We start from the raw sequence: 26,468 nt of genomic DNA, 5'->3' as shown, positions 1-26,468 counted from the left end.
CAGATTTTCAATACATAGATGAAAGAATGAGAATTGAAATTCTGCTGATACTCCCTGAAGACGTTAGTTTGGTTTCATTTTGTCATAAAGGAAAGAGTGACGTTGGCAATTATTCTCTCTCATTTTTTCAATGAGAAACGAAAAAGCTTCGTCTCTCTTCGTTTGTTCTGGTGTCAGTCATTTACGAATGAGACAGTAAAATATTGAAAATAAGGCTGTTGGATTGGATTCTTTCATTGAGAATGCGTGACAATTTTAAGCTCTGATCACCAACACTGTCTAGAAGATATGTATAACAATTCCTCAAGTAACCCGATTAAACAGAGTTCCATATTCCAATTAATCAGAACCTGCGCACATGTTCAACTTTGTACGGCCGCTACGTCGTTCAGTTCTCAATATGGATCCGGTTTGAGCTGCAAGAGAAGGCATTACACGCAATAACTGCAATTGCAAATGTGCAAATGGAAAATTACGGAAAAATACTAAAAATCGGGGACTCATGATTTTACCTAACCCAGGAAATCTTTTTGCCGACTAAACTACTTTTAATGAAAAATCGTTATCTGGGAATCAATCCCATTAAACAGAACCTCCGTGCGTGTTTAACTTAGTACGACCGTTACGTAGTTTAAATTGTTATTCTAACCTTTTTTGTTTTCGATCACTGGAACTTTTCAGGTATCGAATCTTGAATTGATGGTTTAATTTTGGTTGCTGGTATTTTGATAATGTAATCAAAGTAAGATTATCAGATAAATGATTACAATTTTTAATTACCACCATCGCTGGAGTGCTCATCTTATGAAGTATAAAAACCCTCAAAAAGATGCATCCGTTGAAGTATTGAAGTGTTTCTTACATTTTGAACTGCGCAGAAAATGCAATCAACCACGGCATTCAATTTTTATTCTCTGTTTGAATTGTTTTCAATAGCCTTCTTCCATAATCGCGTAATTTTTTATCGCATGTTGATGCAACAATTGAGGTTCTCTATCGACAGCTAACCGGAGATTTAGTGCCAGAATCGGATCGTATTTTCAGCGTTCAAAAGATGGTTCGAAAGATTTGTGTAAGAAAAATTTTATTCGCTTTTGTCTTTTTTTTTCGTCCAGCTGACGTGTTATTATCCTCATTATTAAAAATATCAGCATCGCGCGACCCAGCTCGACGTGGCCTGGTTAGTCCCTGACCATATGTGAACCTGGAGGCAAAAGGTGAAATAAATGAAATATGCTGGAGATAAAAGAAAAATGAAGCGTCTGCTCTTTGTGGTGTTTCGTGAAAAGATGCTTGTTCATTCCCAAATTAGGCAGAGGTTTGATTTTTTTTTCACTTCATGATGACCGAACGAGGTTTTCTGTGCAAAGGGCGATGGTAGACCGTACTTTGTTCGAGTGGTTTTTCGTAATAACGTGATAAAATGAAGAATGGACCTGATGAGCCTCCGATAAACGACTCCCCTTTGAACATAACCTGCTTGCAAAACTGAGAACTTGTTGGATTATTTTCGTTTCGCAATTGCTTCTACGATTGAAAGCAATTGGCAAACATCTTTTCATCAGGTTTCTGGAATTATCCATTAAAGTAACTCACCAAAATAAACACTAACGTTTCATTTCCCTCCGAAAATTGTTTATACTGAGAAATAATTCAAAAAGGTTTGTACTCGGACACGCCCGATCTGAAAGCCGCTGGTAGGTTCGATTTTTTTCCATTCAAAATTTATTTACCTTTCACTAAACGGTTCTCTACGCATAGCAATCCAATGTTACAAAGCAGTCTTTCTCACCCTCCACTTTCAAATTGGGCATCCATTTCCCGCCGGACAAAAGTTCTTGAAGCACGTAAAAGGATGTAATTCATTCCAGCCGGGGTGCACAATTCGACTTCGGTCAACAGCAGGAGGGCGAACATGTGTTGTTCACAGTTTCTCATACCTGGAAGAAAAGAAAGAAATAAAATAGAACGAGGAGGAATCCTTTTCCACAAAGCACCGAAATTCCTTTCCCATCCTTGGGCTAGGCAGAAAAGAACTTCTCACCTTTTGTACCATTCTACTTCCTGGAAACGGACAATTTCGGGTCAGAAAGAAAATACTGTAACCAAGAACAGCTCTTTTCCTATTGGAGGCGATTTGAAGGTTGACCCTCGAAAGGGACGTTTTTCTCAGGTGTCATAATAAAATGTGTCACCTGAGCAGGAAAGCACTTTAAAATCAATATTTTATACCATCTAATGATTCTTGTATAATTTCTGTTTGCAGATTTGTTTATGTTTGTTTTAGCTGCGATCATAAAATCTTTTTGCAATTATTTTGAAGCAGTAAGCAAACGAAAAGAAAATCAGGCACCGTTTGTACTAAGGGTCACAGAAGGTGACTCGACCGATGAAGCCTTGAATACATTCCGGTGCATTATCTACACATACCTGATTGCCAGTAGGTGTACTGGAGTTAGCTTCGTCGGATAATGTGGGGCCACTGGTGCTCACACGTATATACCGGTATCGAGGTCAGATCGATGACAGGATCTCGAATTACAATATGTCTGTCTTCATTTTCTGGTTTTGCGATGTTCATCCCGTTTTGAATTTCACTCAGTGGTTTCGATTTTCTTCCAATCGATTTGAGGGTGGGAAAAAGATTTTGGCGCAAATTATTTTGCTGTTTATAGGTTGATCGATTCATAGTATCGATTTTTGTTTAATCTTCGAGACACATTGTACAGGTTTTCCGTAATGTAAAAAGTATGGTACAAATGTTGGAAGCACCTTCATACTGGTTTATTACTAGATATCGTTCACATTTTGTATCCCGCAAATATATTTCGCGTTCATTTCGTAGCAGTTTCCAATTTCTTATTATAGCGCGAAATTAACAACTAGTGGAAATGAGGATTATCGCGGACATTGTTTACTGTACGCACAGATAGGCAAACGACTACTACATTAAAGCAACACCTGAAATAGCTGCACAAGTTCAAACTTAATAATACGATTTACAGGTTTTGCCATAAGTGCGTACGGCCTTTACTGTTCGAATATGCCTCGTAAATTCAGTTACAATTTTCTCCTTGCTAATTTTGGATTAGTTAATTTAGAAGTCGAGGTTTAAACATTTGTACTAAAACTGTGTGTTGACAAATGTACGGTTGGATTCTTTGCAATTTACGCTTGTTGTTCGAATCAAATGTTTTTGGGTATAATTGAAATCACCAATCGAAGACTAGTATGTAGGAATGTAAGACACTTCGGACTGATTAATTTCGCTCAAACCGATAATACTAACGCATTAGCTACAGAAAAAGTTAACAGTTAAAAAGTACTAGTATTCACACCCGTTCCTCAGATATTTCGATAGCAAGCGATTACGAAAACAGTAGATCAGGATACTGTTTCACAATTGATAAACGACGAAAACATAGCTGTACTTTTGTTAAGTTACTTAGCGTGGATCAGAGCTTAGAATTGTCACGAATTTTCAATGAAAGAATACAACTTCGTCATCGTTTTTTTACTGTCTCATTCATAAGCAATCGCATTCAAAACAAAGAGACAGAGCATTTTCGTCTATCACTACAACAAAAGAGAGTATCAATGCAAACGTCACTCGTTTCCGTACGACTAGACGAAACTAAAATATCATTTGCGTGAACATTCAGTCGAATTTCAATTCCCATTATTGCTTCGATATATGAATAATCTGTCAAGGTTGAAAATAAAATCATGATAAATCAAATTTATTACATACTTGAACCTCTTTGGATGCGAGTTTCTCGAAGCTTCGGTTGAATATCGGTACTGCATAGTATACGATTTTCACTGAACACCGAAAATGAATGAAAGGGTGAACGAAAGAAAGATCACAATATTGAAACTACAGGGTGTCCCACCAAAAATTTCGAATTTAAAAATGCAATAATAAAAAATAACGGTTGGATAGATTTCAACAATTATACATTTATTTGAAAGGCTGATTCATGATATTCATTTATAATCAATGTTTGGTTTCAACAGGACGGCGCTATGTGCCGACACAGCCAACGAAACAATCGATGTTCTGCGAACAATCTTTGAAAATCGAATAATCAGAAAGAAATGGTGATGTGAATTAGCCTCCGAGAAGCTGCGATTCAATGTCACTGGATTATTTTCTTCGGGGACCAGTTAACATACGCCAACCATCTAGAAACAATTGAAGACCTCAAGCATGACATTCAAGTTGATTTTGATGACATCAGATCAGAAATCATTGAAAATGTACTCAAAAATTCCGAGGGGTCGTTTGAACGAAATTATTTCTCATATAAATTTCAACCTTTCAATTAAGTGTATAATCATTGAAATCTATCAAATTATTTTTTTATTGCATTTTTAAAATTCGAAATTTTTCGTAGAACACCCTGTACCATTCAGCCATTATTGACTGGGTATGGATCTCGTTCTCAAAATTTGCAAGTGGAACTGAAAGTGACATTTTTTTTTCGCCAGTTTCGTCTATTTTGATTGAGCCACTGGACATAATTTTCATTAACTCTGGCGTGGATGAATGAATATTTACGATGTTGTGTTCGATTGTGTTGTTGTCTTCGTTGTTTTTCTCATGCAGAATAGTTTAATTGTCAAAATGGTTACTCCGGATAAGATATGGGTTCGAATCCCGTCTTAGTAGAAAATATCTTTTTTCAGATTTCTACGCTTTCATTCGCTTGCTTTTTTCAGTCGGTTTGCGCGCTGGGTATCGATAATAGTTACTAAAAACTCTGCTAAAAAATAATTTAAATTTATAACACAAAATAAATAATTCGTGAAATTTTAATTGAGTACTGATATATTCTTGATAATCTAGTGTTTTATCGCGGAGATAGAAGCAAACTTTTGGTTCTGATGTCTTATCCATTGTCGGCAATTGTTGCAAAATGCAAAATCAGTTTTCTTTGTTGTCGTTGAGCGGAACTTCAAAAGAGAAATATCAGTTTGTTTAGAACATTGTTCTAAACAAACTGATGTCTTTGGCTTTCTCATATAGAAAGGCCATGCAAACACTGTGAAAACCGACTTTTTAACCAAGGCCCGGAAGGCCGAATATCATATACCATTCGACTCAGCTCGACGAATTGAGCAAATGTGTGTGTGTGTTTGTATGTGTGTGTATGTGTGTGTATGGGTGTCTTTTTTCGGAGATTGCTGACCCGATTTTCATAAACTAAGTTTCAAATGGAAGGTCTCATGATTTCCCCTAGCCTGCTATTGAATTTCAACTCGATCCGACTTCCGGTTCTGGAGATATAGGATGCACCAAAAAATAAACAAAATATGCACTTACTGTTTTCAGAGATGGCCGAACCGATTTTCACAAACTAAGAGGTCTTATAGTCCCATTGTCTGCTATTGAATTTCATTTGGATTCGACTTCAGGTTCCGGAGTGATATGGTGATATGTGAAGTTTGCACTTAATTTCCTCTGAAACGGCTCCACCAATTTTCACAAACTAATATTCAAATGAAAGGTGTTATAGTTTCCCAAAAATTTGTGGAACATTTTACCTAATTTGGCTTCCGGTTCCGGAACTAAAGCATGATAAGTGGAAAATTACCAATTTCATTAGTATTTTTTCACGAACGATGATCAAAAACAGGTATAAATCTCATAAAACTGTCTGATAAATTCTTTTAACTTGTTAGTTTGTGGGCATAAAAACCTAATTCGGCACTACTGGTTCCCCCTTTTCTTGTTTCGAAAGCACCGAAAGTGGTGATGAAAAACTTCAAAAATAGAATTCACTTCGATTTCTCCTACTAGTAGGTAGTAGTGTGCAGCGAGCACAACCTTCGCACGGACTTTGATTTCGACGAAATACTGAAGATGCTCTTGAATTTCAGTCATCTTCTTGGATAAGCTTCACTACAGTTCATGATTGTTTTCGTCAAAAAATTCTCCTAAAAACAGCTGATCTGGCAAGAAATTTGCAACTACAAATGCAACTTGAAGCTTTCCGTGGCCTGCAAAACACGATGGATTCGACACTGAATCAGAAAGACGTCCAGTAAATATTTGTAATATCTATCTAGCCACCACTATCAGGATATCAATCCAGTCAAATGGTTACAAGTCTGACAAATCGAAAAGTAGTTGACAAGGGTGAAATCGGTTCAGTATGTGGCGGGAAAGTGAGTCCGTGAGTTTATCTGTTAAGCGTCAGGGCGATGAACATTTTTTATCGAAAATACCATAAAATATCTGAATTGGGACAGAATTAAGTTATTTTTTGTTCAAAACACATTCGTACGGATTCCAAGTGGTTTTATTTTCAGGTTGACAGCTTTTCATAGTTATTTAGGAGTTGCATGGGTTGGGTACCGGTTTGTGCTAAGCGCACATGACTAACGTGTTATTTTTACGTTTTGTCTTCTACTCATCAGCCAATGCGGTTTATGTTGTACCACTAACGCCACTTAACTGTTCAAGATAAATCACTAAGCAGACGTAAAGGTGATCGTTTTCGTATTTACACTTTTTGTGCAGAAGTACCATGTCTTTACTGAAGTGCCGAAAGAACAGAACTGTGTGACGGGTTTTTGGCCTTCAACAGTTATTAGGTGGTCTTGATCGTCAAATGGTGAGATAACTGAGTCCTCACAAGTTCCTATCTCATGCCTCCCCGAGCGTCTATGATGACATTTGGTCAATAGAACGGCTTCGACTGGGTGCTATCGCCTTCTGCGTTAGTAGCAGAATGAGAGGGAGGGGGGACGGGTATAGCGTGATGGGATAGTCGCCTATCACGCAGCCCACCTGGGTTCGATTCCCAACCCCGCACATAGGATCAGAAAGATTTTCTGGTCCGAAGAGGTGAATGACCTTAAGGTGTTAAAACCTCTATAATTGAAACAAAAAAAAAAAAAAAAAAAAAAAAAGAATGAGAGGGTGCGAAATGACTTGTAGTTTGAAGCCTATCCTAAAGTGCAATATTTATCGTGGTATATTGGTTCTGTTGTTTGTTGCAGTATTTGTTATATATTGAATTGAATTATGTTATTATTATTATTATTATTATTATTATTATTATTATTATTATTATTATTATTATTATTATTATTATTATTATTATTATTATTATTATTATTATTATTATTATTATTGTTATTATTATTATTATTATTATTATTATTATTATTATTATTTTATTATTATTATTATTATTATTACTATTATTATAATTATTATTATTATTAAAAAAGAAATATTATATTTCCTGCAGAACTGCGACGAAAGAAGAGCATAACTTACACTGCGACATAAACTGTTATACATTGAATCATAGCATATTATTTGATATATTGTTTTCTGTTGTGTTATACTATGTTATATGGTATTATACTGCATTGCATTATATCAAATTATATTGTATTATATTATATTATATTATATTATATTATATTATATTATATTATATTATATTATATTATATTATATTATGTTATATGTTATTATGTTATATAACAGATATCCAACAGACATTCATACGTGTAAAGTCGTGTACAACGGATTTTCGCTTGTATGCTTTACACAGCTTTTTAAAAAAGTTTGTACTAGCTTGGATGTCTGTTCTCTGTAGTTATATTATATTATATCATGTTATATTGAACTATATTATGTTATATATGTGTTGTATTATATTATATTGTATTGTATTATATTATAATTTTTTATATTAATTTATATTATATTATATTATATTATATTATATTATATTATATTATATTATATTATATTATATTATATTATATTATATTATATTATATTATATTATATTATATTGTATTATGGAGGGGCAGGGAGCGCATCAGGGTATCTTATAAGTGAATGACTGGATGATTGAGTGTATTGCCAAACTGAGTCACGCGGGGGAAGCTTTGTGTTTCTCCTTGAAGGTCTGAAATGAGTTAGACGCACCCTTCTAACAAACAAACCATCAGGCGGGTTTAAGCCGGTACAGCGAAATTCTTTATTATATGGCCGGATGTTCTTGCTGGAAGGCGCCGGGTCCTCAAAACCCATTTTGGCCTTCTTAACAGCAATTACATGAAAGCTATCTGATAATCAAGTTCGGATCTACTGTAAGTCTACCCGCATACACTGGTAATGCCTTGAACTGATGGTGGCTTCACACATACATACATACATACATACATTCAACAGTTATTAGGTGGTCTTGTTCTTTCGGCGCTTCAGTAAAGACATGGTATATCGGCGCAAATGAGTAAATACGAACAAGATCAACTTTATGTCCGCTTAGCGATTTATGTTAACGTTAGGTGGCATTAGCAATTCAACAAAAACTGCTAATGCATTGATGAGTTGAAGGCGAACCGTAAAAATAAGCTTATTGCAGTTTTTCATTATTACAACGATTTCAATTTAAGGATGCAGTAGAATGTTTGAAGATTTCACAGGTGCTAATGCTACTGAATATTTCGCTTTACTACTGCGACACATACTGTATCTTTTTCGACGTTCGCCTTCGTTGTGATATGCTACAACGCTACAACACAGTTTTAATTTAATTGCATGTTGTTGAGCGTTTTAGTGAATCTAACGCTGACATAAAAAGTGCCACCTAATAAAACTTTTCAAATCCGATTACCGACATTGCTTCTGGCAGTGGGGAAACCATACAAGCTGTAACCACCGAAGGAACCACTGAAGGTGGCATCTCTCTTTTTTTTTTGATCACTTTTGTTAGTTCAACTTACAACGCTTTTCCGCACTTTGGTATTTTGGGCTCTTGGCTGAAAAAGTGTGGACCAAGCACCGAAAACTATATCATAGAGAACAGGAAAAAATAAATTATTTGTTTAGAATTAATGGTTTTGCTCACGGCATAAGAAGCCAAGGAAAAAAACACACACTCTATCTGTAGCGAGAATCGAAACGGCCAGTCTGCCAGAAAGAAGGAGCATAGATAATTTAGATTATATCGACTTGATAAATCCTTCGTTGGGTATTCAGAGCTCAGGTTTTTTTTTTCTGGAAGCATGCGTTGGGATTTTCGTTTGTTTCAATGCAGGAAGCATTGTATGAAAGTTTTTTCTTTGATTTGTTCGATTCGTTCTTGTTAGAAAAGTGGTTATCGGGGGCTAGAATCTTATTATGAGCTATGGTTCATGGGTTGAAGATTCGTTGTTTTGATAGAGCTAACAATCAAAAAAGAACATGACCAATGGAGCATCATGTACCTACGCTAAACAAAACACTACTTTTAACGACAACAATCTAACTTCGCCCCTGACATGAAGCGAGACAGGGGCCTGAAAACTGGCAATTTAAATTCCTTCCCCTTACCACTTTACCATCATCGTCATAAATATGTTGAACATAAAAATTGGCCGCTGATGACGATGACAAGACAAGACACGGCAGTCAAAATAGGACATCACGGCACGGTCGGCGGGAAACGATGGTGGCGAAGAATTGGCGGCATGGCGGAACCGTGGATGCTGCTGGTATTCCGTTCCTGTGACTTCCCTCGTAACCCCCTTTTTGGGTTTCTACATCTTTTAAAGCGTCCGACGATCATCGAACAACAGAGAGAGTGGGATAGAGAGAAATAAAAAGACAAGCCGATGTCACCCGAAACCCAGCACCCAAAGGTCGACAAAAAAATAACAAACCGGTATTTGCGTGGTCCATGTCCGCCTGTTGGCTGTTTTCGTGCTCGACGACTTTCCTTCCGAGGAGCAGCAAAAACAGCATGATTATTAAAATGCTTCGAGAAAGAAGTCCGTTACTTTTACCTCTTTCGCGCCATCGTCCCGGAAAAGATAGAAGCGCAGGTTTAGTGCGGCAATTTGGAAGCTGATTTTCGAAGGTTCGACTCTGATTTGGGAACCGAACATCCCAGCATTTCGGATAGTCGATTTTATTATCACTTTACGTTTAATTAATTCTATTAATGATCCACAACATATTTGTGTCGGGTGAATGGAGCTGCCCAGCTTAGGGCAGCCATTTTGTTTGGCGATAAGCAAACAAAGCAAGTTCGTCACTTCGGGCAGCTCAAGTCTTTTTCCACGTCGACGAACGAAGTGGCGTACGTGGCCTACTTTGGTTATTGCGATCCTTTCGATACGTGCGATGCTGTGCGATATTTATGGTTCGGCGCGAGATTAATCTCCCCGTGTCCAGTCGTGGCCGTGATTCATCTGAAGGAGTATGATTTTATCCGACCGCTTTGCGATTCTCGGAAGCTGTGAGGCAGGGTTTTACCCGCACTCAGGGCTGCAGCTAATGCGTAATGGACTGATCGGGTGAGATTCCGTTTTTTTTCAATCCTCATTTTACGCTGTTTCTCTCTTTCTCTCTCTTTTATGAAGGGGACAATTTGTGTTTACACTAAGCCTACTGTGAAGCATCGACTGGAGTATTAAATGTCACTTGAGTCTGTTTTAATGTCGTAGGTTGTTGCTTAACTGGAAATTGCGTACTTGCCTATATAATCTGTGAGCCAGCCATGCTGCTCGAACATTTATACAACTTAAAATGTGAGTAATTGCATAGTCGGGATTTGTAGTTGCCTTGCAGCAGATTACGATAATGTACGATTTCAATACTAGAGTTAAAGCCATCCCAAGCGCAAATGCACCGTCACGAAACTAAAGTTACTACAAATGTCATTTTGAAAGCCAAATTGAACATTATGAACCATGAGCGGTTGTGTGATGTAATTCAGCCAGAGATTTTAATTATCGTCTCAAACTTACCGGCCGCGCGGCATAAAGCCGTTGAAATGCAAACAATTTGTTTACCGATCCATCGTCTTTGTTTGTTTATTTCCGTATGGCTGAAGTTGAAGTGTAAAATGCGACAGACGTTGGTCCCGCAAATAAGCATATTTAAATGGCCGGCTTGCGAGTTGTTACGACTTTTTGCCGTTTGCCGATTCCTGTCCCGAAGTTCGCCGCGAAACGTTAATGAAACAATAATTTACTGACATTCCATTCCGACTCGGACTCGGTGTTTATGCTTGAAACTGTTGTACAACCACAACTACAAGCAATAACACTACACAAATAGCCACATCCACGGGTAGCGAGGGAAACGAGTCACGCAACTAGCACACCTCGTTCATTTATTCGACGCAGTCAAGGCCTAGGACTTTGCCGCTTTCGAATGTAACCTCAGTGCTTGGATTCGAACTGAGTTCAACATCGCTCGCCAGACTGTTCACCCAAAATGTGGGTGTGAACTTCCCAGAGATCCAAGACAAGCTTTATAATTATTACCAAGCTGCTCCCTTTTGTATGAGATTTTAATTTTGTTTTTATTTTGAACCGTTCTGCGGAATCTATTCACGCAAGCAAGCGCGCATACATTCTCGTATTCGTCAAGATACCAGAAGCCGTCACAATTTGATAGACCAAAGTAGACAGAACTCCTCGCCTTCCTGCTGCTGCCAGTACCGTCGTCGTTACCGCAGTTCTATTGTGGCATTAAATTATTCCGCTATGATAGATTTCCCTCGATCGCGAAACCATGTGATGACGATCGAACGGTACGATCGATCGTTTGAAATCGTATCAATGGGAAACGGCGGTAGAAAAGTGAAACAGGAAAAGCGAAACCCTCCCTCCCCCATTCGGAATTACAAGCACCCGTCAAGGTTTCCTCCCCTTGCATCGAACGTTCGCATGGTGGATTGGTTTAATTGGAACGATGCCGCCGTGGTGCGCCCCCTGTGGGGTGTGGTGAAAAAGAAAGTCCATCGACTTCTTGTGTCCCCCCTCGCGAGTGCACTGCTGGAGGAGAATCAATTGATCGGTCGCCGATATCAGTGTTGCGGCTAATGAAGCTTGAAATTAAACCCAGCAATCGAAGGAAAACCAACCCTTTCCGTCGCTGGCTGCTTTGGTTTGTGTCATATTTTCTCTCTACTCTACACTTGAGACTTTGCGAACCAAAAAAAAACGGTGGAATGCAAAACGGAACCTTTGTGTGAGGTTTCCATCATGGGATATACGATGGGATATTTATTGATGTTAATTATGTTGACGGGCTTAAAATAATACCCTGAAAATCTGTGATTAATTAAGTTTTGTCGATTGGATAGATGGGTGCTTGATTAACGCTAATACGATCTGTTTCCTACTTTAATAAATTTGCGTTGTTTTTACGACGGTAGGTCGTCCCTTACTTTTCAAGATATTTATGATATTATATCGAGAAAGCTGATGACTAATATAATGATTTATGCAGGGTATCTTCTGTTTTATAGTACTGCGACAGGCCGTTACGTCACCCTGAAGTTGTGGAAAACGCACTCTCTTGTCTACATCTTTTTCCTACAAAGAAGGCGAAATGTTGTGTTCTGAATCTAAAATATTCATTCTAATTCACTATTGACTGAAAATCCGCTAAAACTCAACATTCAAAAGTTACCAGTCGAACGTCTTCCAAATGAACCACACTCCAGAAATGTTAAATGCAATGTGCTGTCATGGCATTGGTACAATATTTATGTTTAGAGATGCGATTCTTTTCAAATTTTATTTCGTCGGTAGATTTTCTTGCATTCAACTGTTGTTTTCAGTGCATATTTTTCAAAGTGCCTATTTCTTTACCTAGCTTCAGAAGCTTTGAGAATTGATACTGACAGAAAACGATTCACAATGACTTTCACCTGTTGGTGCTCGAATCTGTAGTAATTTTGGTTTCCAAAGAGGTTCTGGGTTGTAATTACTTCGATTTATCATATTTTAGTCACTCTTTTTTTTGCCAAGCGTCACAGATTTTCAATGAGAAACGAAAAGGCTTCGTCTCTCTTCGTTATAATTAAGAATATGAGGATATTGGATTTTATTCTTTCGTGGAGAATTCAAGACCATTTTAAGCTCTGGTTATAATGATAGTAAAGAGTGTCTCAGAAAGTATGGACGAAAATCAAAAACCAAAAACCTTTTCTCTAACCACTTGTGCAGTTGTTTATTCGTTTTCCTTAGTTTGTTTCGAAATGCGTGGACTTTCAGCAGAGCAACGTCAAAAAATTGTGTACAAATATTGCGCGGACTGTCACTGAGAAAGATATCAAAAATGGAAGGAGTAAGTGAAAAAGCCGTGCGAAATGCAATCAGGAAGTTCGGTGAGGATGACACCTTTGAGGATAAACCGAAAACGGGTCGAAAAAAGGTCCTGGTAACCCTCAGTTGGATAAACGTATACTGAAGGCGTTCGAGCAAAAGAAGAAGGTTTCAGTTCGGGATGTGGCCGAAAAAGTGGGCACTTCGAAGTCAAATGTTCTTCGTGCTAAAGAACGTTTGAATCTTCGAACCAATAAGAAGCAGAAACAACCAAAACGTAGTCCGAAACAAGAAGCATCGATCAGGCCGAGGGTTCGAAAGCTGTTCAATACGCTTATTGCTGGAAATTTGAACTGCATAATCATGGACGACGAAACATACGCGAAACTCGATTACAAATCCTTGCCGGGACCACAATATTATACGGTGCGAGAAGGGCAAGTGTTAAACCAGTCCGAGACATCGATTGAAGTCGAAAAATTTGGTAAGAAAGTTATGGTCTGGCAAGCAATTGGTAGCTGCGGTAAGATTTCGAAATCCTTCATCACCTCCTTGCTCCAATGAACAGCGAAATATACATCAAGGAATGTTTACAAAAACAACTTCTATCCATGATTTGAAGCCATAAGGATCCTGTTGTCTTCTGGTCAGATCCTGCTTTTTGCCACTACTTGAAATAAACGGTAGAATGGTATACTACCAAAAATGTCACTTTCGTCCCAAAAGACATGAATTCAGCAAATTGCCCACAACTTCAACCAATTGAGGAATTTTGTGCATTAACGAAGGCACATCTTAGGAAACATGTCTCGGCAGCCGAAACCATTCAACAGTTTGAAAAAGATTGGAAAAAGTGTCAAAATTTGTTTAGAGATGCGATTCTTTTCAAATTTTATTTTGTCGGTATATTTTCTTGCATTCAACTTTTGTTTACAGTGCATATTTTTCAAAGTGCCTACACTGGGGTCTCTTTTGACGCGGTTTTTTTATCCGGTTTCTTTTTACGCTGCGTTTTCACGCGGATTTCCGAAGTTACGCGGTTTTTACGCGGATTTCCGAAGCTGCGCAGTTTTTTTACGCGGATTTCCGAGTTACGCGATTTTTTTTACACGGATTTCCAAAGTTACGCGGTTTTTTCACGCGGATTTCCAAAGTTACGCGGTTTTTTTTTCGGCACCAAAAATAAATTTTCGATTTCGGAAGTCTCAAAATTTTTCTATGTCTCAAAGTCGATTTTACAATTTTTTTTTGAAATTACACTATATCGTTTCATGCATTTCTAAGATATTTGGCATCAAAAAAATATTTTCCTTTACTTTGGGGTTTTTTTTACGCGGATTTCCGAAATTACGCGGTTTTTACGCGTATTTCCGAAGTTACGCGGTTTTTTTGAGCGTTTTTTTTATGCGGTACGTATCCCCCGCGTAAAAAGAGACCTCAGTGTATTTCTTTACCTTGCTTCAGAAGCTTTGAGAATCGATAATGACAGAAAACGATTCACAGTGACTTTCACTTGTTGGTGCTCGAATCTGTAGTAATTTTGGTTTCCAAAGAGGTTCTAGGTTGTAATTACTTCGATTTTTCATATTTTAGTCACTTTTTATAACAGTTCGGCTGAAAAGTTCGTATCGTTCAATAGAACCACACATTTTTTTGCCAAAATTCGTTTTTATTATTCAACATAATTGCCATCAGAGACGATACAGCGATTATAGCGATCTTCCAACTTCTCGATACCATTTTTGAAGTACGATTTGTCCTTTGCCTCAAAATAGGCCTCAGTTTCAGCGATTACCTCTTCATTGCTTCTAAATTTTTTACCAGCGAGCATTCTCTTGAGGTCTGAGAACAGGAAAAAGTCACTGGGGGCCAAATCTGGAGAATACGGTGGATGAGGGAGCAATTCGAAGCCCAATTCGTTCATTTTCAGCATGGTTTTCATCGACTTGTGACACGGTGCATTGTCTTGATGAAACAAAACTTTTTTCTTCTTCAAATAAAGCCGCTTTTTTGAAATTTCGTCCTTCAAACGCTCTAATAACGCTATATAATAGTCACTGTTGATGGTTTTTCCCTTTTCAAGGTAGTCGATGAAAATTATACCATGCGAATCCCAAAATACAGACGCCATAACCTTACCGACCGATTGTTGAGTCTTTCCACGCTTTGGGTTCGGTTCATCGCGTGCAGTCCACTCAGCTGACTGTCGATTGGACTCCGGAGTGAAGTGATGGAGCCATGTTTCGTCCATTGTTATATATCGACGAAAAAAATCGGTTTTATTTCGATATAACAGCTCCAAACACTGCTCAGAATCATCAATTCGTTGTTGTTTTTGATCGATTGTGAGCTCACGCGGCACCCATTTTGCACAAAGCTTTCTCATATCCAAATATTCGTGAATAATATGTCCAACACGTTCCTTTGATATCTTTAGGGTGTCAGCTATCTCGATCAACTTCACTTTACAGTCATTGAAAATCATTTTGTGGATTTTTTCCACGTTTTCATCGGTAACAGCCTCTTTTGGACGTCCACTGCGTTCATCGTCTTCGGTGCTCATATGACCAGTACGAAATTTTGCAAACCACTTACGAATTGTTGCTTCGCCCGGTGCAGAGTCTGGCTAACACTCATTAAGCCATTCTTTGGTATCGGCGGCACTTTTTTTCATCAAAAAGTAGTGTTTCATCAACACAAGAAATTCCTTTTTTTCCATTTTTTTCACAATAACAAAAGTAGCTTCACTCAAAATGCAATATCTCACAAACTAATAATCAGACAGCTGTCATATTTATACACGTATCTTTTGAAGGTTGGTACTAACTGAAAATGGTATGGATTTAATTCTAGTGGCGCCCTCTCATAGATACGATACGAACTTTTCAGCCGATCTGTTAGCCAAGCGTCGCAGATTTTCAATACATCAATGAACATGTCGTGACGTTGGCAATTATACTCTCCCTTTTTTTCAATGAGAAACGAAAAGGCTTCGTCTCTCTTCATTATAATGAAGAATATGAGGATATTGGATTGGATTATTTCATTGAGAATTCAAGACAATTTAAAGCTCTGGTTATAATGATAGTAGAAGTAATAATAAAAAAACAATCACAAAGTATTTTATGTTGCCGAATAAAAAAATTCTACTCAATTTAGCTTGAATATCATACGCAGAAAAAGCAGACTATCGCTACGCTAATTCAAACGCGTCATTCGAACGCAGTGTATGCTGTGTTTTCGAGTCATGCAAAATCCTGAGCTTCTATTATTTCTACAAAATCAAATTCATGCTGAATAGCGAATAGCAGTTGGAATTGAATTAGCCTTTCGTCGCTATAATCACTATTTGTAATGGGTAAAAAAATATTGTAGTTCATATTGACCACCCTACGTGCATCGTACATATCACAGTCATTTTTTCTCAGTTGCGAATTTATTCGGTGGAGATGTTTGTATTGAAAAAAAAAGAATAATTATATCTTGGACAAATCATTTTGGAGTCGAACTAAAGAGTTGTGGAAATTCAGCATCGAATTATCATCGGAGACTCTTCTCCCTTTCGATGATCTCTTTAGTGATATTTCTGTGGGTGATTCGTCATCAAGTTTCGCTGACACAAGAAATCAGTTATCACTTATCACTTATCACTTAGAAAATCTCTTGAACTGATTTTTTACGAGTTATATTGAAATGAACTGTTTCTGATCATGATTTTCCCAACAACAGCAACAGAAAAGTTGAAGATTAGGAAACCCATAGTTTTTTAATAAAACCACACTCGAAATGAAGGAACGAAAAACCCCTTGAAGACTTATACGAGCACTCACATATTTTTACAAATATTTGGAACATTTGTACGATAAAATCACGTTAATATACGTTTCGAAAGAGGAAAACAAAATCATACATTTCATTCTACATGTCAAATGATGTAAAAACATGGCATGTCACTAACGACACAGCTAATTTAGCTCGACAATTCGACATTAAAATACACAAAAAGTTCAGTTTCACATGTTAATTGGTGTAATTTACAACTCTCTCATGGCCTAGTCGTCTCATTAGTGCGGCATGTGACTAAATGCTCGGCCTACAATCAGCGAATGTGAACTAAGCTTTGGCTCTAAAAGATATTGCAGATTTTTTTTGTAGGAAATCTGTTCAGGGCAAAAGTTACATCCAACTCTAGGATCATTTCCGATTACGGCGAGCTGCAAAGAACTGAATCTGAGTTAGCTAAATGTTAAAAGTAAGCAGATGAACAATTTGTTATCAGTTTGAATTAGGGATGCTGTAATATAATCAAGCAATCGATTAATAACTCAGATAATCGAGTAAAAATTAATCGATTAGTTTAAAACTAATATTCGACCATTTTTTTCTTAATACGTTTATTTCTTAAGGAAATTTACATAAGTTTTTCTTCACTGAAGCATCACTTTTATATGGAATTCTTATTCTAATATAATACTAATATACTCACAACGATTTGAGTTTAATAAAACATATTCCTCTTATTTTTAAATATCATATTATTTAAACCAAACGATTAACTACTATAAATTATATAATAAGCTGAAAGTTTTTTACATTTTGTTGTTGATTTCATAACCTATTTCGAGTTTGTTTCAGCACATCATTTTTATTAAAATTTTGCTATTGGATGAACTAATGGACGCAGTAGGAGTCAGAACTAAGTCTCAAAAGGGTCAATTATTAAATTGAAAATATTCGACTATTAAACTAATCGAGTAATTTGAAAAACTTAATAACAATAATCGAATTATTAATCGAGACATTGAGTGCACATGACCTAGTTATTTTGTACTACGTTTCGTCTTCGACTCATCGGTGCATTAGCAGTTCAAACTGATATGTTATTGATACCCCACAGTTTTTTTTTCAATTTTTTTCATACCAAAATACCAAACAGTATTGGAAAAATTGCCAGAAAACAGAATTTAATTGACATTGGTAACAGAAAACCGATCGGTAGGGAAAGGTGTTCGGTTGCTGGCACCCCACCGTAGCTTTTGACAGAAAGCAGATAGCGTCATTCCGACAAATGTCATGTATGTGTAATAGCCGCACGTCATTTTCGTGCCGAATACCGAAGCAAACAGACTCTTGTACTTTTAGCTGCGCTCAAAACAAGATTTAATTACGTGAAAATCAACACAAAAGTTTTTTCTGACATTTTTTTTATAGTGCCATAAATTGAAAAGCATCAATCGAAAAAGTGAGTGGATTGAATATTTATGAAATGAAAACTATCTATTTCGTGATTTAATACTGTGATGCTATCAAAATATTCGCAACCAAAATTTTTTTTCGTAATTTTCAAAATGTCTTCCGATTTCGGTTACCGGCACTCCATTTCTTTCGATAGATCGTGAAACTTATATTGTTTGCAGACATTAGTCAGAATTTACAGCTTTTTGAAAATTGGCGCGATATTTTTGTTTTTGCTAGCTAAATTTATTGGGTTAACTGGCATCTCTAGTGATACGCAACACGTGTACAAATCAATTTGCTTCAATGTATCCGTCACATAAGTAAAAACTTTTGTTCTCTGATTCTGTTAGCCATGGCGACTCGAAACAAATCGTCAAAGTTAAGGAAAATAAGCTTTTATGCACTGAATAATGCCATCAAACGTTGCTTAGTGGATAGCAAGCCAAAAAATTCGACTGCAGCAACGTATTCAATCCCGCAAAGCCGGTGGAAGACCGGCCTAATCAAGACCAAAGGCGCCACCATCCAAATCATTGGCCAAGAGAGCCAAGGCGAAGTCATCATCAGACAATGAAGACTTTTGTCCAAAACGCTTCCGAAAAGTACAAATTCCGTTTTTTCTTTGAATAATTTCTGAAATTTTTTTGGGTGCCGGTAACCGAACACCTTTCTTGAAATGACTAAAATTTATCACTTTACTAAGTTGATAATAAAGTTCTTCCAATCAAACGAATCAACTTAGTTTCTTAATCAGTTGTTAGCTAGGGACTTTAGCTTTACATTGATGTTAAATGTTAAAGTTAAAGTCAGATGTTATAGGCTTAAAATAATAGAGTGCCGGTAACCGAACACTCTCCCCTACATTAAGTGTCATTTAATCAATTATGTTTCTTCTATAAACCTATTAACAATTTGTTACTTTAATTTATTTCCAGGTAGGAAAATCGCTGTACTTCTCGATGCCAAGTAACATTCTCCGTGAGTATTCGAAACAAACACTTTTAACATATAACTGTAAAATAAAAACGAAAAAGGTTTGCATTTTCGTTCGAATTAGATCGATTGTCTTTTTTTCGACACACGAGCAGATTCTGGTCCAGTTATCATAAGTCAGATACCTCTGACTAATTGGGTTCCAGCAGCTGTTCGATATCAACGCAACCTTTTGGGCCTTTTCGAAAAACTATTGCTCGTTTCGACGACCCAACCTCATTCCGTTCTCCATCGGTGCGTGTCAATAAATTCCAACCCTGTTCCAATCGGGCGGCCTTCCTACAAGACCCTGACATAGCTACACAGTTCCAGTCCCAGCGGCAGTCCCAGCAGCTCATTAAAGGAGAAACCCTGCGCCGCAGCCGATTCTCACCGGGGGTTTCTCCTCGGGGTCGAACGCCGTCTCCATTTCCCAGCTTCATGCATGGCATGGAAGTGTTAGCCGCACTCGCCATCGTCATCAATTCACCCGTCGAGAGAAAGCCACGAAAAACTTGGATAAATTATGACTGTTTGGTTGACTTTCCTCCACAACATTCCCGTCTCACGCGGGCTGCCACTACTCCGTAGGCGAACATATTGGGCATACACTGAGTCGATCGACAACTTTCTTCGTGGATAGTCAGCAAATAAAAACACGTTTTACAACTCACCTGGCGAGAAGGAGACGACGGTGGCGGAGACCCTTTCCGGCCTTCTCCTGTGCCGTCAGTACAAACAACCTTTAAAACACGCAGCTTCAAGTTCGCTTCTGGCCGGCCGTGTTTGTTCTCTTCTTGCGTACAGTTCCATCTGCATCCGCATCTTGATCACGGTCGGACGGACAGACGGACGGACGGACCAGGTGGGCAGATTGTGATGGTCCGAGGATGGAGAAATTAACTGTGTCACCGTTTTCTAGAGCTTCTGTATGTACGTAAAAGAAAGATTCGAGATAGAGGTCGGGACGTGACAAGCGTCCGCCAAGCAATCGGCCATCATCGGTTCAGTTGTGGTTCGATTTGGGGTCACCATGTACGGGCAAAGGGTTTCTTCGTTGAGGTTCGTTTGTTTTCATTTGATTTAAAGACATCGAACAGTTCAAGGAATGAGCACTCTGGTGTTGTAATTAGAATGTATCTTCGGATCGACAAGCATTCATTCTGTTTCTACCAGCCAAGCCTCTAATCAACCTCGCAACATAGCGCGGTTGATGTCCTTCGACCTCCAGATTTCAAAACCCGCTATTCAAATATCATCATCGCTCCGCCGCCATGAGCTGGTTCTATTGTATTGGCGGCACGGCGTGTGACGTTAATTATAGTCTCTTCTTAGGACAGCATCGCGGTCCACCTCCTGCCCGGCACGTTGAAGATTCGAATCTCGTCAATCAAGCCATAGGATGATGCAGACGAACAGCAAGTGCGAAGACCGATCAAACCATAATCTCTGAACCGAGTGGACATGCGATAGAAAAACAACCTAATGCTGCTTTGTGATAAATGAACCTGTCCGGATAGTAGAAAAAAGTCACACCCTGATCCGATCGATCATCAGCGAAAGGAACCCCCGAAAAGGGTTTCGAAAGAAGCGGAAAAAAGGTGCAGCACAAACAGCGTCTCGAAGGAGTGAAAGCAATTAAAATCCTCGTCTCAATCTTTGCTTCAGCGAAACAATTTCGGCTCAGGTGGTAATTTCATCTTCCTTCCTTCGTATTTTATTTTTTTCAAGTGCTTAGACGCAGCCAGCCGTCAGTTTGGTCGATGATCTGTCGAATCACTCCGCGGTGATGCTAAATTGTTCCGGGAGGGTCCGGGGTCGCAATCTTCTCATTCAGCACCCGCGCGCGAGAGGTTAACCAACGTCAATTCTTCATCGTTAGACGTTGGTTGGTTGTTGTCTGAAGTTGGAGTTGGACTTGGTTCTGGGTGGTGTTGGTGATGGCTGGTGGGAGGAGGCCGAGGGGTAAAAGAACTATAGTCAAGTATTTGCTTTTCGCTGGCAAGTTTTATGCTTGGGTCTTGGCGTGTCTGTGATACCACACATTAATGTGGTACGTGGTTGAAAATCAAAATAATGAGGCAATAAAAAACCCATCATCAAGTTTCTCTTCCACTCAGGTCTGTTCGGTCATGACTCCAGAGGTTGGCGGAAAGGTGATTTGAAGGCAGAGCTGAACCGAGGGTGATTTAATTTTGCTTAAAAATTTTTTAAATGAGGTGCGATTATGAAAAATTCTAATGAGTCCCCACCATCATTGGGAACTCGTTTGGGGAAATCGTATAGATCTAAGTTTGAGACAGTCAGTGACAAAATGCTAATTCTAGAAATTTGATCTTATACTAAAGAGTTTTTTATGTGCTTCGAGGCGCTCTCGGTTTGGTTAATAGTTATTTTTTGAAATGGCAGAGTTGAGCTTTGGAATTCTCATATAAAATGGTTCGACACGTTTTTTTTCGAAAACTGTAATTCAAATCTAGTACGTGTTCGATACTTTCTCAGAACGTAAATCAGTTTAGATCTGATTTTCAATCTATTTATGTTTCCAAGTTCAACCCCCAGAAAAAATGAACGTGAATACGAACAAAACTGACATGCTTCTTTCACACTTCTGAATATTTAATGTGTGAATTTTTTTTAACCATAAGATCCTTTGCTTCTTCGAACCAGAACAAAATTCTGACCCTATGTGCGGGGTTGGGAATCGAACCCAGGTGGGCTGCATGAAAGGCATCGACTAACACATCATGACATACCCGTCCCCTGAAAAATTTGAAACTTTTACTGTTTCGCTTCCAGAATTGTAACGGTGCATCTATACTAAAGTATCACTGAATCGAATTGAAGAACTAAATTCGGAACCTGCGATTGGCTTGGAATTCAGTTGCAAAATTCATATGCGGAATCCAGATCAAGAATTCAGTTCATGAATTTAATTCATTTAAGCATGTAAGCTCTAATTTTTTAATCCGAATTCTGACAATGAATTCTGAAACTGTATTCAGGAATAAAATTATATTTCAGTACTCAGTTCCAAAAACTTGGTTCAGTTTTATAATTTTGTTCTAGATCTAGAATTCATATCCTGAATTTTGTTCCAGAATTCTAAAATTTGTTTCAGAATTGTCCATTAAATCCAAGGCATTAAATTCAAGTAGAGAATCTAGTTCGAAAAAGCTAGTTTCAGAATCTAGAATTAGAATTTAGTTCCGAAGTCTTAGTTCTACCTAAAGCACTACAAGAAATTATCGTTTTCGACCATGGTATCAATACTTGTACAGCTGAACTTCGGTACTAGAGATGCCAATCTCCGTTCGCGAACGGTTCAAAAGAACTAGTTCTTCTGAAAGAATGAGTGAACAACAGAACGATAGTCCTCTAATTTTTTCAACAGTGATTGAATTTTATAAGAAAGTATATTAATAACTGAAGAGTTTTCCTCATTGTTTGCAAAAGTTTGAGAGAACTAAATTTTTGAGTTATTTATGGTTATCTCACACTGTTATCAGTTCAATCATAAATTGCTGATCATATTACCGATGGCATGGAGAACGAATTATGCTGCTGCGTTTAGTACAATTCTAAACAGTAACGATAATGTTCTACACATTCTTCCATAGTGCAAATTTTAAAAAAGGCTTCCCATGGTAAAGTGCAACGTTTTCCATATTTCTAAATAATCGAAATACAGTTTAAACGTGAAAAGCAGTGCTAGAAAAAAATCAAAATTTCGAAAATCGCGACTGAAATATTTCAGAAGTGATTTTCGAACAAACAATCATCAATCAGAAAAGTTCAGTACTGATTTTTTGCAAACTCGATTCTCACTGAAGCTGATTCCATGAAGCAAAAAATCAGTCATGAAAAGTTTACTAGCGAACATTCTGCTCGATGATATTTGGGAAAAAAGCTCTCACTCATTGAAAATATCTGACATGATTCTCTAACAGAAGAATTTTCATAGTCGTCAAATCTATTACATTAAATAAAATACATTTATTTTGTACATGATCTTATAACTATTTCCGGTTTGTTTGTATCAGTTCATCACTTTTATTCATATAATATAGCTGGCTATTGGTTGAACTCATGGAAGAGAAAACAGTCTAACATAAAATAAAATTTAAATTGGTACTCCAATGGACTTAATGAAATAATAAGGTAGTTTCATGTAAGGAAGGTCACGACAAGCAAGAATTGGAACATTGGATAGTCTACCTTGGGTACGAAAGCAATTTATTATTTGAGATCTGACATCACGATACTCCACGCATGTCCAAACGACATAACCTTCGTCACAAGCACAATGATTAGTCTCGGGAAGTCCAATTCGAAGGAGATGTGCATCTAACGTGTAGTGATTGGACATGAGTCTGGACATCACACGAATGAAATTCCTACACACATCCAGTCCCCTGAACCATGCCTTTGTCGATATTTAAGGAACAATAGAGTGTTATAGAATTCGTTGAAAGCAATCGGTCTCTCATAAATTTCACCCTCAAAAGCACCACGTTTGGCTAATATATCGGCTCTTTCATTTCCTGGAATGGAGCAATGAGCCGGGACCCAAACCATTGTGATTTGATAATTTTTACTTCAGGCACTGTTTTGTTTTGCCCAAGAAAAACGGTTCATTTTTGCCAGCAGCGTTTGAGCGAATGGCTTCAATTGCACTCAGATTATCTGTGAAGAGAAAATAATGGTTTTTAGATAATGTGACGATTACACTCAAACTATAATGAACTGCTGCTAGCTCTGATATATAAACAGATCTTGAAGCCTAAATGAAGCCGAAACATTATTGTTGAATATACCAAACCCAGTAGCCTCTTCAACTCGTGATCCGTCCGTGTGCAAGTGCTGTGATCAATGATAGTTATAACGATAGTAAAATCAATCACTGAGCATGTTATGCTGCTTATTAAATATATTACCTAATGTTACTCGAATATCGTACGCAGAAGTAACAGGAGCTCAGGTTATCGCTTCGTCAATTCAAACGCGCCAATCGCAGGTGCAGCGTTTGAGTATTGCAGTCATGGTGACAATCCTGCGCTCCTGTTACTTCTATGAATCAAATTTAGGCTAAATAGCGTTTTATTGGGTTTAAACTAAATAGTGTCGTGCAATCAGTCAGATGGAAATAAAACAACCTTCCGTCGCTATAATCACTGTTTGGAACTACTGACAAAAAACTTTTATCAGTAGGTAATCCCAGAGACATAACAGCGAGATTGACATTCGAGATGTGTATAGATAGCAATTGATTTGATACTAAACGATTGGCTACATTTCTTTTAAATCTTCAAAATAACTGCTTTAAGCTCCGCCCATATTAGGTTTTCAAAACTAGAACATTTAGAAAGTTGCTTCATGAAAAATTCCCGATATGAAACTGTCAAAATGTTATTTGGGATTTATTTCTAGTTTCTAAAGGTGCCATATTGTGGAATTTTCTCCCATATTAAACACTGCTCAGTGCATTTTGTTGAAGTCGAAGCAACTGAATGTTGGTTTTATTTGCATTCGTTTAATGCGCAGTCCGCACTGCGAACGGTTCACTATACCGATTATTTCATTAGATTTTTTCTAAACAGATTATTTTTACTTCCGATTCGCTTATTTCAAAGAAGTATAATTCGAATGGTCCTTCGGGAAACCCTTAGAAACGCCGAATAGTTGATTTTTCTGCGTATATTTTTCTCGAATGCGAACGACCAGCAGCTGGATGATGACGGCATCGCTCATATATTTCAATATTACATTGATCTCAATATTTCAGGGAAAGAAACAATCAAATGCTGTACGGGACTCATTTCTGGCATTAGAAGGACCAAATTGTATAATTCTTCACGATAGTAAACACTGTTCGGAGCATTTTTCTCGAACGCGATGCAGCAAAATGATAGCTGACGTTCGTTTGGTGTTTTCTTAATAGTTCTTTAGATAACATTTAGAGCCATCAGAACGGCTGATTTTGTATTATGTTCCCCATCATTGTCCACTTTCCGTTTTCTTTTTCTCGAATGCAAACGACCACTACCAAGATGATGCATTCACTTTTGTTTGAAGCGAAACCCACACTGCGAATGTCCAACAGCAGATATGCTCACAGAAGAACTAGTCGTTATTTTTTTGCGTTTAGGCTTGAGGAACGGAACCTCATATTCGCCATTGACTGATGCACCAGTTGAATAATGTAGTGTAGTTCCACTGTCTAAGTGAAGATGGCACCCTATTAATTTCGTAATAGACGTGGTAATAACAACAATCTTACGTCTTTTTCCATTCGTTTCGTGAAAGAATCAGAGAAAATACTCAACTTGGGAAATAGTTCTTAAGAAATCAAATCTGTAGTAATTTCGTTACACTTTCCTGGCGTGTAGTTTTGAAAATGCACTCAGGTGAGCATAGTAAAGAAAGACGTAGTCCTACTTCAAAATATTGTTGTTCATATTGACCACCCCCACGTACATCGAAAGTATTGCAGTAATTATTTTTCAGTTGCGAATTTATTCAGCAGAGATTTTATTATTGCTGAAAATAAAATAATTAAATCTTGCACGAATCACTTCGGTATCGAACTGAAGGGTAAAGAAAATCCAGCATCGATATATCATCGGAGACTCTTCTCCCTTTTGATTGTCTCTTTAGCGATATTTCGGTGGGTGGAAATTCATCATCAAGTTTCGCTGACATAAAAAAACCACTTGTGAACTTCGAGGTTCTGAGTTTTGTGGATGCTTGTTTCATGAATGAGAATCTCGGAAGTGATTTTTTCAGTCACTGAGATTTTTTTTAGAACTGATTTTTTCACGAGTGACACTGAAATGAACTTCTTCTGATCATGATTTTGCCAACATTGGTGAAAATTGAAAAAAAAAACGTTGCAAATTTTAATCTTTAAACAACTTCACAGAAGTACAGCTTTTTATTTCTCTAGCTGCGATGCAAGAATTGCTCTCATTGTACCTTAGAATATGATGCATTGAAGTGAGATTCATCTTTTTGAAAACTTGTTGACAACTTCGCAGAATTCTAGTAATGTCAATTTTGAAAAGAAAACCTTTTTGTATCCTTGGTTGATATTGTTAATTTGACTTCAAAAACAACTATTTGAAAATCAAGTATAATTCGAAATGAATTATTCAAAGAATACGTTCAGCACCCATGTACGT

General features: G+C 37.6%; 1 protein-coding gene across 3 annotated transcripts in view; it reads left to right on the top strand.

Moving 5' to 3' along the window:
- LOC131427208 (hemicentin-1-like) overlaps positions 1 to 26,468 on the top strand; it is a 224,203-nt gene that overhangs the window by 70,246 nt on the left and 127,489 nt on the right. The window contains exon 1 of one of the 3 annotated variants that reach the window (XM_058590196.1): positions 19,255 to 19,293. The exons of the other annotated variants lie outside the window; for them this stretch is intronic. Within the exon in view, the coding sequence (XP_058446179.1) occupies positions 19,275 to 19,293 (19 nt within the window). The 5' untranslated portion in view covers positions 19,255 to 19,274. Of the gene's footprint in view, positions 1 to 19,254; positions 19,294 to 26,468 lie in introns of those variants that run through there. 3 annotated transcript variants of the gene reach the window in all.

The sequence above is a fragment of the Malaya genurostris genome, chromosome 2, assembly GCF_030247185.1.
Source record: "Malaya genurostris strain Urasoe2022 chromosome 2, Malgen_1.1, whole genome shotgun sequence".
Lineage (NCBI taxonomy): Eukaryota > Metazoa > Arthropoda > Insecta > Diptera > Culicidae > Malaya > Malaya genurostris.
This window is presented reverse-complemented; position numbering and strand designations above follow the sequence as displayed.